At 36.9% G+C, this 14,304-nt stretch overlaps 1 protein-coding gene across 1 annotated transcript; it reads left to right on the forward strand.

Annotated features, from left to right (window-relative positions):
- Positions 2,519-4,063, forward strand: LOC107628353 (probable auxin efflux carrier component 1b). Its single transcript, XM_021115864.1, has 4 exons — positions 2,519-2,896; positions 3,129-3,214; positions 3,308-3,465; positions 3,690-4,063. The coding sequence occupies exons 2-4, from the start codon at positions 3,142-3,144 to the stop codon at positions 3,780-3,782; spliced, it is 324 nt and encodes a 107-aa protein (XP_020971523.1). The 5' UTR covers positions 2,519-2,896; positions 3,129-3,141; the 3' UTR covers positions 3,783-4,063.

A 14,304-nucleotide genomic window follows, 5' to 3' on the forward strand; every position in this document is an offset into this window, starting at 1 on the left:
ATTCTTGGAATGCAAGAAACAAAATTCAGAAATCAAACAAGGTCACAAACTAAGAATTCAAGCCACATTTGCACAATTATTTGTTTATTAAGCCCAAACAACGTCATACCCAAAAAGATTGGTTAATGGGTTAATTTGAAAAAAAAAAAAGAGAAGTTAGGTGTTTAATCAAGTTAGAGGTTAGAAAATCGGTTCAAAGGTTAGTGGTATGACAGTTGTTGGCTCAATTAAAAGAAATGCACAAAGTATGAAAAATAAGCACACTCACATTCATGAAGGAGATGCGGTCATTGATGATGAATATGAAATTTTGCATAAAAGCATATAAATGGGAAGCAAATCATCAATCAATGTCATGATCACGAAGTTTGCAATAATTGGTATTGAAAGAGTAAAGTATGCACTAGGTGTAGCCAAAAGCAAGTTGAAAACCATTTTGAAGTAAAAAGGGTTACACTAGTGAATGCACCAAACATTGCAAGTGAATGAACCATATTCAAGAATTTGCAAGTTAAAGTCAAATGGTAAATTTAGTTGAGTTAAAAGGCATTTGACTTAACCTTGGAATTGAAAGTACATGAAGGTTCACATAGATAAGTTAGGCAAGGGATTGGGTGACTCAGAGATCCGTCAAACAATTCCTTGAACTAACTATGTCAATGCATATCACGGAAAACACAAATAAGCACAGAAATGCCAACCCAGGCAACCTATGAAGTGAACTTGTTGAAGTAATGTAAAACTCAATTTGAAAAAGTGTCAAGTTCAATCCTTAGGTTGCAAGTTAGGAACAAAACAGTTTTCTAGAAATTTGGGCAGCATTCCGGCAGTAAATTGGATGTTCCCAGATAGCAATTGGCAGCAAAAATAGTCATATGAATCCAAGAATGTAACAAACATGTATTCTATCATGGATTACATATATAATACCAGCAAGGCAGCAATAAAACAAAGCATATAAAGCAAAAATCATCACAGCAACCATCATTCAGCAAAGCATGCATTATTCGAAAAATAAATAAGAACGGAGCACTTATCAGGCCTAGAATCCTCTAACCACATCCTAGCTACCTAACAGCATACATTTCTATCTAATCCTAATAACCAGAATCAACAATTAATTTAACTAAATTAACATACAAAATCAATTAAACAGTAAAGAAACAGAGCATTTGGGCAGGGGGAAGGGTATGGAACCTGGAATGAAGCAGAAGCAGAATGGAATTGGAGACTGGAAATGAGGAAGTGCAAGACTGCAGTGCCGCCCAAGAATGGTGGCAGCACAATGGAAGCAGAGTAGAAGGCAGAGTGTTGGGCGTGATTAGATTGGCGAGGTGGAAGAGAGAAGAAGGGTAACTGGGGAAGTAGAGGGTGGTTGGTGGTTGGTGGCGGCTTCACCGGTGACAATGGTGTCGCGGAGGTTGGTGCACGAAATTGTGATCATCAATGGCACCAACAACTTGGTACGCACAATTGTAATCTCAACTCTTTATCACAACTCCGCACAACTAACCAGCAAGTGCACTGGGTCGTCCAAGTAATAAACCTTACATGAGTAAGGGTCGATCCCACGGAGATTGTTAGCTTGAAGCAAGCTATGGTGAGAATTTCAGATAAGCGTATGAAGATGCTTTGTTCCTCCTAAACTTCTGCTTTCCTATTGCCTTTATCCAATCATTCATACTCCCTTCCATGGCAAGCTTTATGTTGGGCATCACCGTTGTCAATGGCTACTTCCCGTCCTCTTAGTGAAAATGTTCCAAATGCGCTGTCACCGCACGGCTAATCATCTGTCGGTTCTCGATCATGTTGGAATAGGATCCATTCATCCTTTTGCGTCTGTCACACGCCTAACAATCGCGAGTTTGAAGCTCGTCACAGTCATCCCTTCCCAGATCCTACTCAGAATACCACAGACAAGGTTTAGACTTTCCGGATCTCAAGAATGACTGCCAATAATTCTAGCCTATACCACGAATGTTCCGATCTTAGATTAGAAACCCAAGAGATACGCATTCAAGCCATTGCTAGTAGAACAGAGGTGGTTGTTAGGCACATGTTCATAGGTGAGAATGATGATGAGTGTCACGGATCATCACATTCACACTACAAGAAAAAGCGTATTTTTCGACGCAAAAAATCGACTGCTATCTCTCTCGTCGATATTTTTCAACGACTTGCTGTCAATATTTTAAAAAAAGATAATTAAAAATAAAATAATAAAATCGACGGCTTAGTCGTCGATTTTTCTATGATGTATTAAATCTTCCTTCAACTACCGTCATATTGTCGATGGACCAGGGGACGGAAATAGTTTTATTTTAAAATCGACGAACATGACGTCTATTTTTATATTAAATATCGACAACATCTTCGTCGATAAATTTAAACGATCTAGATTGCTTTCTAAAATCAAATAAACGGTGTAGATTTAATGTATAAAATAGACGCCAAAAACGTTGCTTTTTTTTAAATTAAAATCGACAAAAGGTACCGTCAATTTTTATTGTTAAAAACTGCAACCCTGCGCCCACTTCCCGCTCCAAGTTCAGAAACACAATATTAGCTTAAATCTCCCATTTCCTCACCAATTCACCAACCCTCGTTCTAGCTAAAATTTCTCATTTTACCCCAAATTCACCAACCCTCATTCTCCGCTGTCGGTGTCACGGTTGCGCCGCCGTCACTCAGTTTGCTCGCGCTGCTGTTGTGCTCTGTTACTGCCGTGCCGCTGTCGCCCCCACATTCGCGCCGCTGTCCCTCCTCTTGCTCGCGCCGCCTGTCGCTTTGCTGCTGTCTTGCCGCCATCGCTCCTTCTCTCTGTTGCCGTCGTCGCTCCTCCTACCTTGGTCCTTCTCCGCTCTCTCTCTCTCTCAATCGAGCTCACAAGAACCAGGTATCATTTTCAAAGCCAACTTCAGTTTCATTTGGAAATCCCCTATTTCAGGTGTAAACTATGACCTAATCATAATCTTCTATTTTCTAAGCATCAATTGAGAGTATAAATGTTTGTATTATTGATGCAGCTCGATGTCATCTGGCACTGTTGATCTGTTACTCTAAATATTATTTCTTAATTATTGAGTACTATTCAAGATATGAAAAATTCACAAATGTGTGCTTTGAAGGTGGAATGTTGTTATGCCTGCCATTGTGGCCAAATCAATATCAATTCTATCTGATGCAGGCCTTGGCATGGCCATGGTTATCCTTGGTATGATTTTCTTACTATGATTTTTCTTTTAAACTCATGACATTGTTTGATTTTCAGTTGTTGGATAATTGAATTCCTTGGTGGAATTTGCAGGGCTATTTATGGCATTGCAACCAAAGATCATTGCCTCCGGAAACACGGTCGCTTCATTCGCTATGGCGGTTCGTTTCCTCACCGGCCCTGCAGTAATGGCTGTAGCATCAATTGTGGTAAGACTAAGGGGAGTTTTGTTGCACATTGCCATTGTACAGGTAAATAATAATAATTTAAACAAAAAACTTGATTATGAATGTTTTCTTCTGTAATTTTATAGTCTTATAGTCTCAAGGAATTATACCCTTTTTGTTTGCTAAAGAATACAACATTTATCCTGATATATTAAGCCTAGGGTTTGAACTTTGTTCATCATCTTGTTCTTGTTAGTAATCTTGAAATGTGTTGAAAATCTAAAAGCTTTGTGTTTATTTTGTTGCAGGGTTATATTTGGGATGCTAATTGCTCTTCCTATTACTCTAGTTTATTATATTTTGTTGGGGCTGTGAAGAAGCTAAGGACGGGGGAGGAATGACTAATTGTAGTGGTGTTACATTTACATTTACACCCTTTTGTTATATTAATATTATTATAGGGTAATTTTTTTTACCATCCTCTAACAATGTAGAATTTGGAAGCTTAGTCAGAGTTGGGAATGAATAAAGTGTGTTTGTAGAGAGGGCTTAATAGCTATAATTTAATTACTACTAAATAGGAAAAGCATCCAGAACTTGCAAACAATTTGCATTTTGGTGACATCTAATAGGTCAATCATTTACGGAATAGTGAAACTATTGGATATTTCTTCTTTGCCTCTTCAAGCTACTTCAATGCCTTCTCTGAACTCACATTACATATTATTTCATTCTCATAAGATGTGAGAAAGTTTCATGCAAATTAAATTTTTATTATGGATTCTTGTTCTTTAGTTAATCATCTCTAATATATGGATTCAGGTGAAATTTGTGGCTGGTATCAACTAGAGGCCGTACCTATAATCTTGACAACTGATTCAAACATTGGTAAAAGTTTTTTAGTAGTTATCTTAAGCTACTCAGCTTAAATTGCCATTCTTGGATTTATATTCAATCAAATTGTTATCATAATACGCAATATATGTCCACATCTTGTTAGTAGTTACTCTGCATTTGATTGATATTTCCATTTACTAGGTATCTTTTGGAGTTGAATGTTTATTGTTTTGCATAACTCGGTTTTAGGGGAGCTGAAAAGGTGCAGATTTTGAAGACTCTTGGTGTTGATCATGTGGTGGACTTGGACAGTGAAAATGTTTTGCTATCATTACCATAAATTGATAGCCAATTCAGCCAATTCAGATTTTATTTACTTTTCAGCAACCAGTTTGGGGAAGGGAAGAAGAAAAGATAACAAATCTCATTGGTTAATTATTTCAATTTAAACATGTTAATTTTAATTCCGTATATGTTCCATAATTCATGCTTCCTCGAACTAACTCCATTGATTTACTTAAAATTTATAGTGTGATTGTGGAAGCTTTGAAGGTGGATAGTCTGTAGAAACTTTGCTCATCTCTGGAACCTCTACTCAGAAAAATTGTGAGTTATATTTTCTTCCTTTGAATTAAATATATATATATATATATATATATATATATATATTAATCACACCTACAAAAATATTTAATGTTGTGCATTGCATACTACCCACACCCTTCCCCATTAGATCACTCCCACTATGCATGAATACTTGTTTAAAACAGAATTGAGTTTATAATAGTTTTTAGAACAAATTGAGGCTAACACTCTGAACTTGATTTGACGCATTATTGGTTTTCCATTTGATCTAAAGAATTCAATATTAAATTTATTATTTTATTTGGACATAGCTATATATGGAAGAATCATTTAAAAGAAGTAATCAAGATCTTCAATCTTTATGATGTTTTTTGTAAGGTACCATTTTGATTCTTCTAACCCTTATGAACTATATAGGTCAGTGAAGAAGTGGAGCGTGCTTTGACAAAACTAGGCCCTGCTAAACTGGCTGAAAGGTGTGTCCCAGCCTCATATTCAAATTTCAAAGTCAAACTTCTCTACTTTTTGTAATACTTTTCTGCAGGTTATGATAAGCAATTCATTTTCATGAATTTTCTGTTAAGCATGAATTACTTAATTTAACTTGCATTAGATCTTTTCCATCAAGAATTTGAAGGTCCAAAGGCAAAGAATGAATATATTCAAATTTTTATCCAATTTAAACTGATTTGAGGCAATTATGGTAAAATATCTTGCTTTCTTAGGCAATTGGGCTATAGGGCTTATAAACTTGAATCCCCTGAAGATTTATACAATCCATTTGTTTCCATGTACTTCGGTGCTGTCTATGTGACATGGTTATCCAAATATGAAGAGAGGTATGTTAAATTCAGCTATATACTTACATATTCTCTTTCAGTTGTATTAACTATGCATAATATTTTTAGTTTAAATAAATTAAAGTATATATACATATACGTTTGGAGAAATCTCCTTAATATATTAAAAGTATATCTTATTCCAAATTCTTTATAGTGAGATGTTATTTTTTCATTTATCATCTTTTACCTTAAAATAAAACCTGAAATAATTAATACTTTTCTTATTTCTTATTTATTTATTTACTTACCCAATTAATTTGTTTATATTATTAATTACCTAGAATTTCAATTCTTACTATTTTGGGTTTTGATAAACTGGTACGAATAAATCTAAAACTTTTGTAAATAGCCTAGTATTGTATATAGCAGTGATTTGAGGAGCTTCATCATTTGAAAACTTGGAATTTCTTCAGCCAGCAAGGAAAAAGAATTGGTATGCTATTTTTATATTCTTTAAAAGCGCAAATCCTTTATTTTATCCTATTAAATAGAAAAATCATGTCCTTAAATTCTAAATCTTATACTAATAACTTTCAAAATTTAAAATTAGGTGTATTCTTGAAAACAGCTTCAAACATAATTGTTGTCTTACTAGATTTATTTTTAAAAAAATTAATATAATCTCATATATAAATAAATTTAATAAATTATTTTCAAAAAATAAAAACGGTATTCGAAAAAATCTAAGAAAATAAAAAACCTTAACAAGCGATAGAGTGGGGTTTTGATTTGCTAAATTGATGGTAATCATTAATTGATGACATGTTTCAATTAAGTTCCTAAATTCTGATGATATTCTTGATTTCAATAGGATCATCAAATCATGTATTTGCTGTAGAAAATGCTGATTTTCCAACAGTTAATTTTGGGGATGAACTGAAAGAAACTACAGTTAACTCTGGAGATGAAAATGATGCACCAGGGTAAATTCTTCATATCAATTCCCTTTCATTTAATATGGATTTAGTCTCATGCTTTATGTGCAATACCTAGAAAAGAGTAGTAGTACCAATTTGGAACAATTTGGAGAAATAATAATGAAATATTATTCCTTTTATGTTACTATTATTGCAGATATGCAATGAGTGGAAAATTGAATGCTAAGAGTGCTCTACATAGCTTGGGTGTTGTCCTTCAGAAGCTTTTGGCATATCATGCATTATCGAGCGGTCAGCAGAGCCTATTTTCTAGGGAGGATGATTCTGACATCTTGATGATTCGGATGATTATTTAGACGAATATGAGTAGATTATTTAATTACTTTACTTTGAATATTAAGTATTATTAGTGGATTACAATTTAATACTTTATGAGTCTTGGCCGTGACCCTAAGCATTTTGTTTTCCAGTATTACCACCAGATACATAAATGCCACAGACACATAACTGGGTGAACCTTTTCAGATTGTGACTCAGCTTTGCTAGAGTCCCCAATTAGAAATGTACAGAGCTCTTAAGCACACTCTTTTTGCTTTGGACCACGACTTTAACCACTCAGTCTCAAGTTTTCACTTGACACCTTCACACCACAAGCACATGGTTAGGGACAGCTTGGTTTAGCCGCTTAGGCCAGGATTTTATTCCTGTGGGCCCTCCTATCCACTGATGCTCAAAGCCTTGGATCCTTTTTATTTTACCCTTGCCTTTTGGTTTAAAGGGCTATTGGCTTTTTCTGCTTGCTTTTTCGTTCTCTCTCTTTTTTTTTCTTTTTTTTCTCTTTTTTTTTTTCTTTTTTTTTTTTGCATTTATTTTTTTCTGCATGCTTTTCACTGCTTTTTCTTGCTTCAAGAATCAATTTTATGATTTTTCAGATTATCAAATAACATTTCTCCTTTTCCCATCATTCTTTCAAGAGCCAACAATTTTAACATTCATAAACAACAAATTCAAAAATATGCACTGTTCAAGCATTCATTCAGAAAAACAATAGTATTGCCACCACATCAAAATGTTCATGGAGGAGGATGGAATGCTCTTGGTGCTCCACCCTTAGTTGTCCCATGTTGGAACTTAATCCTTGGGAGGTGTTGATTTGCTCCCAATAGTTTTGTGGAGGAAAATACATCCCTTGAGGCATCTCAGGGATTTCATGATGAGGATTTTCCTCATGCTCTTGTCCATGAGTGAGAACTCTTGTTTGCTCCATCCTTTTCTTAGTGATGGGCTTGTCCTCATCAATGAGGATGTCTTCCTCTATGTCAATTCCAGCCAAATTGCAAAGGTGACAAATGAGATGAGGGAAGGCTAACCTTGCCAAAGTAGAGGACTTGTCCGCCACCTTGTAGAATTCTTGGGATATAACCTCATGAACTTCTACTTCTTCTCTAATCATGATGCTATGAATCATGATAGCCCGGTCTATAGTAACTTCAGACCGGTTGCTAGTGGGAATGATTGAGCGTTGGATGAACTCCAACCATCCCCTAGCCACGGGCTTGAGGTCATGCCTTCTTAGTTGAATCGGCTTTCCTCTTGAATCTCTCTTCCATTGAGCACCCTCTTCACAAATTTCTATGAGGACTTGATCCAACCTTTGATCAAAGTTGACCCTTCTAGTGTAGGGGTGTGCATCTCCTTGCATCATGGGCAAATTGAATGCCAACCTTACATTTTTCGGACTGAAATCTAAGTATTTCCCTCGGACGATTGTAAGCCAATTCTTGGGGTCCAGGTTCACACTTTGATCATGGTTCTTGGTGATCCATGCATTGGCATAGAACTCTTGAACCATTAAGATTCCGACTTGTTGAATAGGGTTGGTCAGAACTTCCCAACCTCTTCTTCAAATCTCATGTCGGATCTCTGGATATTCACCCTTTTTGAGTTTGAAAGGGACCTCGGGGATCACCTTCTTCTTGGTCACGACTTCATAGAAGTGGTCTTGATGCACCTTTGAGATGAATCTCTCCATCTCCCATGACTCGGAGGTGGAAGCTTTTGCCTTCCCTTTCCTCTTTCTAGAGGTTTCGCCGGCCTTTGGTGCCATAAGTGGTTATGAAAAAACAAAAAGCTTTGCTTTTACCACACCAAACTTAGAAGATTTGCTCATCCTCGAGCAAAAGAAGAAAGAAGAGAGTAGAAGAAGAATAAATGGAGGAGATGGAGGTGGGTTGGTGTGTCGGCCAAGGGGGAGAAGTAGTGTTTATGTTGTGTGAAATTGAAGGAGTGAAGATGGGTTTATATAGGGGTGGAAAGAGGGTTAGGGTTCGGCCATATAGGGTGGGTTTGGGAGGGAAAGTGGTTTGAATTTGAATGGTGAGGTAGGTGGGGTTTTATGATGGATGGATGTGGATTGGTGAAGGGTTTATGGAGAAGATGGTAGGTTTTGATAGGTAAGGGGTTTTTAGGGAAGAGGTATTGAGGTGATTGGTGAATGGGTAAAGAGGAGAGAGAGAGGTGGGGTAGGTGGGGATCCTGTGGGGTCCACAGATCCTGAGGTGTCAAGGATTTTTTATCCCTGCACCAAGTGGCGTGCAAAACGCCCTTTTCTGCCAATCCTGGCGTTTAACGCCAGCTTCTTGCCCTTTTCTGGCGTTAAACGCCAGTCTGGTGCCCATTTCTGGCGTTAAACGCTCATAATGGTGCCAGACTGGGCGTTTAATGCCCATTCTGCTGCCCTTACTGGCGTTTAAACACCAGTAGGCTTCTCCTCCAGGGTGTGCTATTTTTCATTCTGTTTTTCAGTTTGTTTTTGCTTTTTCAATTGTTTTTGTGACTTCACATGATCATCAACCTACAGAAAACATAAAATAACAATGGAAAATAGGAATTTAACATAGATAAGTAAAATTGGGTTGCCTCTCAACAAGCGCTTCTTTAATGTCAGTAGCTTGACAGTGGGCTCTCATGGAGCCTCACAGATACTCAGAGCATGATAATGGCCTCTCAACACCAAACTTAGAGTTTGGTTGTAGCCTCCCAACACCAAACTTAGAGTTTGAATGTGGGGTTTTGTTTGACTCTGCATTGAGAGAAGCTTTTCATGCTTCTTCTCCATGGTTACAGAGGGAGATCCTTGAGCTTTAAACACAAGGGAGTCCTCATTCACTTGAAGGACCAATTCTCCTCTGTCAACATCAATCACATCTTTTGCTGTGGCTAGGAAGGGTCTACCAAGGATGATTGATTCATCCATACACTTCCCAGTCTTTAGGATTATGAAATCAACAGGGATGTAATGGTCTTCAACCTTTACTAAGACATCCTCTACAAGTCCATAAGCTTGTTTCCTTGAGTTGTCCGTCATCTCTAATGAGATTCTTGCAGTTTGTACCTCAAAAATTCTCAGTTTCTCCATTACAAAGAGAGGCATGAGGTTTATGCTTGACCCTAGGTCACACAGAGCCTTTTCAAAGGTCATGGTGCCTATGGTGCAAAGTATTGAAAACTTTCCAAGATCTTGTCTCTTTTGAGGTAATCTCTGCCTAGTCAAGTCATCCAGTTCTTTGGTGAGCAAAGGGGGTTCATCCTCCCAAGTCTTATTACCAAATAACTTGGCATTTAGTTTCATGATTGCTCCAAGGTACTTAGTAACTTGCTCTTCAGTAACATCTTCATCCTCTTCAGAGAAAAAATACTCATCAGAGCTCATGAATGGCAAAAGTAAATTCAATGGAATCTCAATGGTCTCTGTATGAGCCTCAGATTCCCATGGTTCCTCCTTAGGGAACTCCATGGAGGCCAGTGGACGTCCATTGAGGTCTTCCTCAGTGGAAATCACTACCTCTTCCTCCTCTCTAGGTTCGGCCGTGTGGGTTATGGTGATGGCCTTGCACTCTCTTTTTGGATTCTCTTCTGTATTGCTTGGGAGAGTACTAGGAGGGAGTTCAGTAACTTTCTTACTCAGCTGACCCACTTGTGCCTCCAAATTTCTAATGGAGGACCTTGTTGAAGCCTTGTTGAGGCCTCTGTTGATCCTTCCATGAGAGGTTTGGATGATTCCTCCATGAAGGATTATAGGTGTTTCCATAGGGTTCTCCCATGTAATTCACCTCTTCTATTGCTGGGTTCTCAGGATCATAAGCTTCTTCTTCAGATGAAGCTTCTTTGGTACTGCCTGTTGCTGCTTGCATTCCAAACGGACTCTGAGAAATCATATTGACTTGTTGAGTCAATATTTTGTTCTGAGCCAGTATGACATTCAGAGTATCAATCTCAAGAATTCCTTTCTTCTGATTTGTCCCATTATTCATAGGATTCCTTTCAGAGGTGTACATGAATTGGTTATTTACAACCATTTCAATGAGTTCCTGAGCTTCTGCAGGCGTCTTCTTCAGATGAAGAGATCTTCCAGCAGAGCTGTCCAATGACATTTTAGACAGTTCAGACAGACCATCATAGAAGATACCTATGATGCTCCATTCTGAAAGCATGTCAGAAGGATACCTTCTGATCAATTGCTTGTATCTTTCCCAAGCTTCATAGAGGGATTCACCTTCCTTTTGTCTGAAGGTTTGGACTTCCACTCTAAGCTTACTCAATTTTTGAGGTGGAAAGAACATTGCCAAGAAGGCATTGACTAGCTTTTCCCAAGAGTTCAGGCTTTCCTTAGGTTGTGAATCCAACCATGTTCTAGCTCTGTCTCTTACAGCAAAAGGAAAGAGCATAAGCTTGTAGACCTCGGGATCAACCCCATTGGTCTTGACAGTGTCACAGATTTGCAGGAATTCAACTAAGAACTGATGAGGATCTTCCAATAGAAGTCTATGAAACTTGCAATTCTGTTGCATCAGAGAGACTAATTGAGGCTTAAGCTCAAAGTTGTTTGCTCCAATGGCAGGGATTGAGATGCTTCTCCTATAGAAGTCAAGAGTAGGTACAGTAAAGTCACCAAGCACCTTCCTTGCATTGTTGGCATTGTTGTTGTTTTTGGCTGCCATGTCTTCTTCTTGTTTGAAAAGCTCTGTTAGCTCCTCTATAGAGAGTTGTACTTTAGCTTCTCTTAGCTTTCTCTTCAAGGTCCTTTCAGGTTCAGGATCAGTTTCAACAAGAATGCCCTTGTCCTTGCTCCTTCTCATATGAAAAGAGAGAAGAAAAAAATATAGAATCCTCTATGTCACAGTATAGAGATTCCTTGAGGTGTCAGAGGAAAAGAAAAATAGAAGGAGGAGGTAGAGAAGAGAGAATTCGAACTTGTCAAGGGAGATAGAGTTCGAATTGCTCATTGAGGAGGGGTGTTAGTCCTTAAATAGAAGGGTGTGAAAAGAGGGGAAGAATTTTCGAAAATAAATTAAAAAGATTTTTAAAAAATTAAAAGAAATTTGAAAATTTGATTGATGATTTTCGAAAACTAAGATTGGGAAAGAAATAAAGTGATTTTTGAAAAAGATTTTGAAATTAAAAATAAAAAAGATTTGATTGAAAATTAATTTTGAAAAAGATGTGATTGAGAAGATATGATCAAATTAAAAAGAGAAAGTTTTAAAATTAAAGTTGATTACTTGACTAACAAGAAATTAAAAGATATGATTCTAGAATTAAAACTTTTGCTCCTTTCTTAATAGGCAAGTAATAACTTAAAAATTTTGAATTAAATCATTAATTGTAACAAATATTTTCAAAAATCGTAATAAATAAAAAAATTGAAAAGAAATTGATTTTCAAAAGATCTGATTGAAAAGATATGATTTGAAAAAGATTTGATTTTGAAAAATCATGAAAACTTGAAAAAGATTTGAATTAAAAACAAAATCTTCCCTCTAGTGTCATCCTGGCGTTAAACGCCCAGAATGGTATCCATTCTGGCGTTTAACGCCCAAAATCCTACCTTTTTGGGTGTTTAACGCCCAGCCAGGTACCCTGGCTGGTGTTTAAACGCCAGTTTTCCTTCTTCACTGGGCATTTTGAACGCCCAGCTTTTTCTATGTAATTCCTCTGCTAAATGTTCTGAATCTTCAATTCTCTATGTTATTGACTTGAAAAGACACAATTTTGAAAATTTTTGAATTTTTAATGATGAGAAATAATAAAAATGCAACTAAGATCAAATAAACAATGCATGCAAGACACCAAACTTAGAAGTTTGTATACTAAGGACTATAACAATTTGAAAATGCATGTAAGAAACAACAAAAGACACAAAATAAGAGAAATTAAAGATCAGAGCACTGAAATCATCAAGAACAACTTGAAGATCAATGAAGAACATAATGCATATATTCGAAAAATGCAAGAAGAATAAAGACATGCAATTGACACCAAACTTAAAATTGATACTAGACTCAAACAAGAAACATAAAATATTTTTTATTTTTATGGTTTTATAAATTTTTTTGTGATTTTTCGAAAATTGAGTGGAAAAGAAAATAAAGGGATTCAAAAATTTTTAATAAGAATTCCAGGAATCATTGCAATGCTAGTCTAAGACTCCGGTTCAGGAATTAGACATGGCTTACTAGCCAGCCAAGCTTTCAATGAAAGCTCCGGTCTAAAACACTAGACATGGCCAATGGCCAGTGAAGCTTTAGCAGATCATTGCTAACAACAGCAAAATTAATAGAAATCAACAAGCTCTTGTGATGATAAGTTGAAACCTCGGTCCAATAAGATTAGACATGGCTTCACAGCCAGCCAGACTTCAACAGATCATCATGAAACTCTAGAATTCATTCTTAAAAACTCTCAAGAACAAAATAGAATTTTTTTTTGTATTTTTAAAAAACTTTTTTTCGAAAATAAAAAGTAAAATTACCTAATCTAAGCAACAAGATGAACCGTCAGTTGTCCAAACTCGAACAATCCCCGGCAACGGTGCCAAAAACTTGGTGCACGAAATTGTGATCATCAATGGCGCCAACAACTTGGTATGCACAATTGTAATCTCAACTCTTTATCACAACTCCGCACAACTAACCAGCAAGTGCATTGGGTCGTCCAAGTAATAAACCTTACGTGAGTAAGGGTCGATCCCATGGAGATTGTCGGCTTAAAGCAAGCTATGGTCATCTTGTAAATCTCAGTCAGGCGGATTCAAATGGTTATGGAGAATTGATAATTAAAAGATAAATTAAACATAAAATAAAGTAGAGATACTTATGTAATTCATTGGTGAGAATTTCAGATAAGCGTATGAAGATGCTTTGTTCCTCCTAAACTTCTACTTTCCTATTGCCTTCATCCAATCATTCATACTCCCTTCCATGGCAAGCTTTATGTTGGGCATCACCGTTGTCAATGGCTACTTCCCGTCCTCTCAGTGAAAATGTTCCAAATGCGCTGTCACCGCACGGCTAATCATCTGTCAGTTCTCGATCATGTTGGAATAGTATCCATTGATCCTTTTGTGTCTGTCACACGCCCAACAATCGCGAGTTTGAAGCTCGTCACAGTCATCCCTTCCCAGATCCTACTCGGAATACCACAGACAAGGTTTAGACTTTCCGGATCTCAAGAATGACCGCCAATAATTCTAGCCTATACCATGAAGGTTCCGATCTTAGATTAGAAACCCAAGAGATACGCATTCAAGCCATTGCTAGTAGAACAGAGGTGGTTGTCAGGCACATGTTCATAGGTGAGAATGATGATGAGTGTCACGGATCATCACATTTATCAAGTTGAAGAACGAATGAATATCTTAGAGTAGAAGTAGGCATGAATTGAATAGAAAAACAGTAGTACTTTGCATTAATTCATGAAGAACAGCAGAGCTCCACACCTTA

Source organism: Arachis ipaensis, chromosome B02 (genome assembly GCF_000816755.2).
Source record: "Arachis ipaensis cultivar K30076 chromosome B02, Araip1.1, whole genome shotgun sequence".
Taxonomy (NCBI): domain Eukaryota; kingdom Viridiplantae; phylum Streptophyta; class Magnoliopsida; order Fabales; family Fabaceae; genus Arachis; species Arachis ipaensis.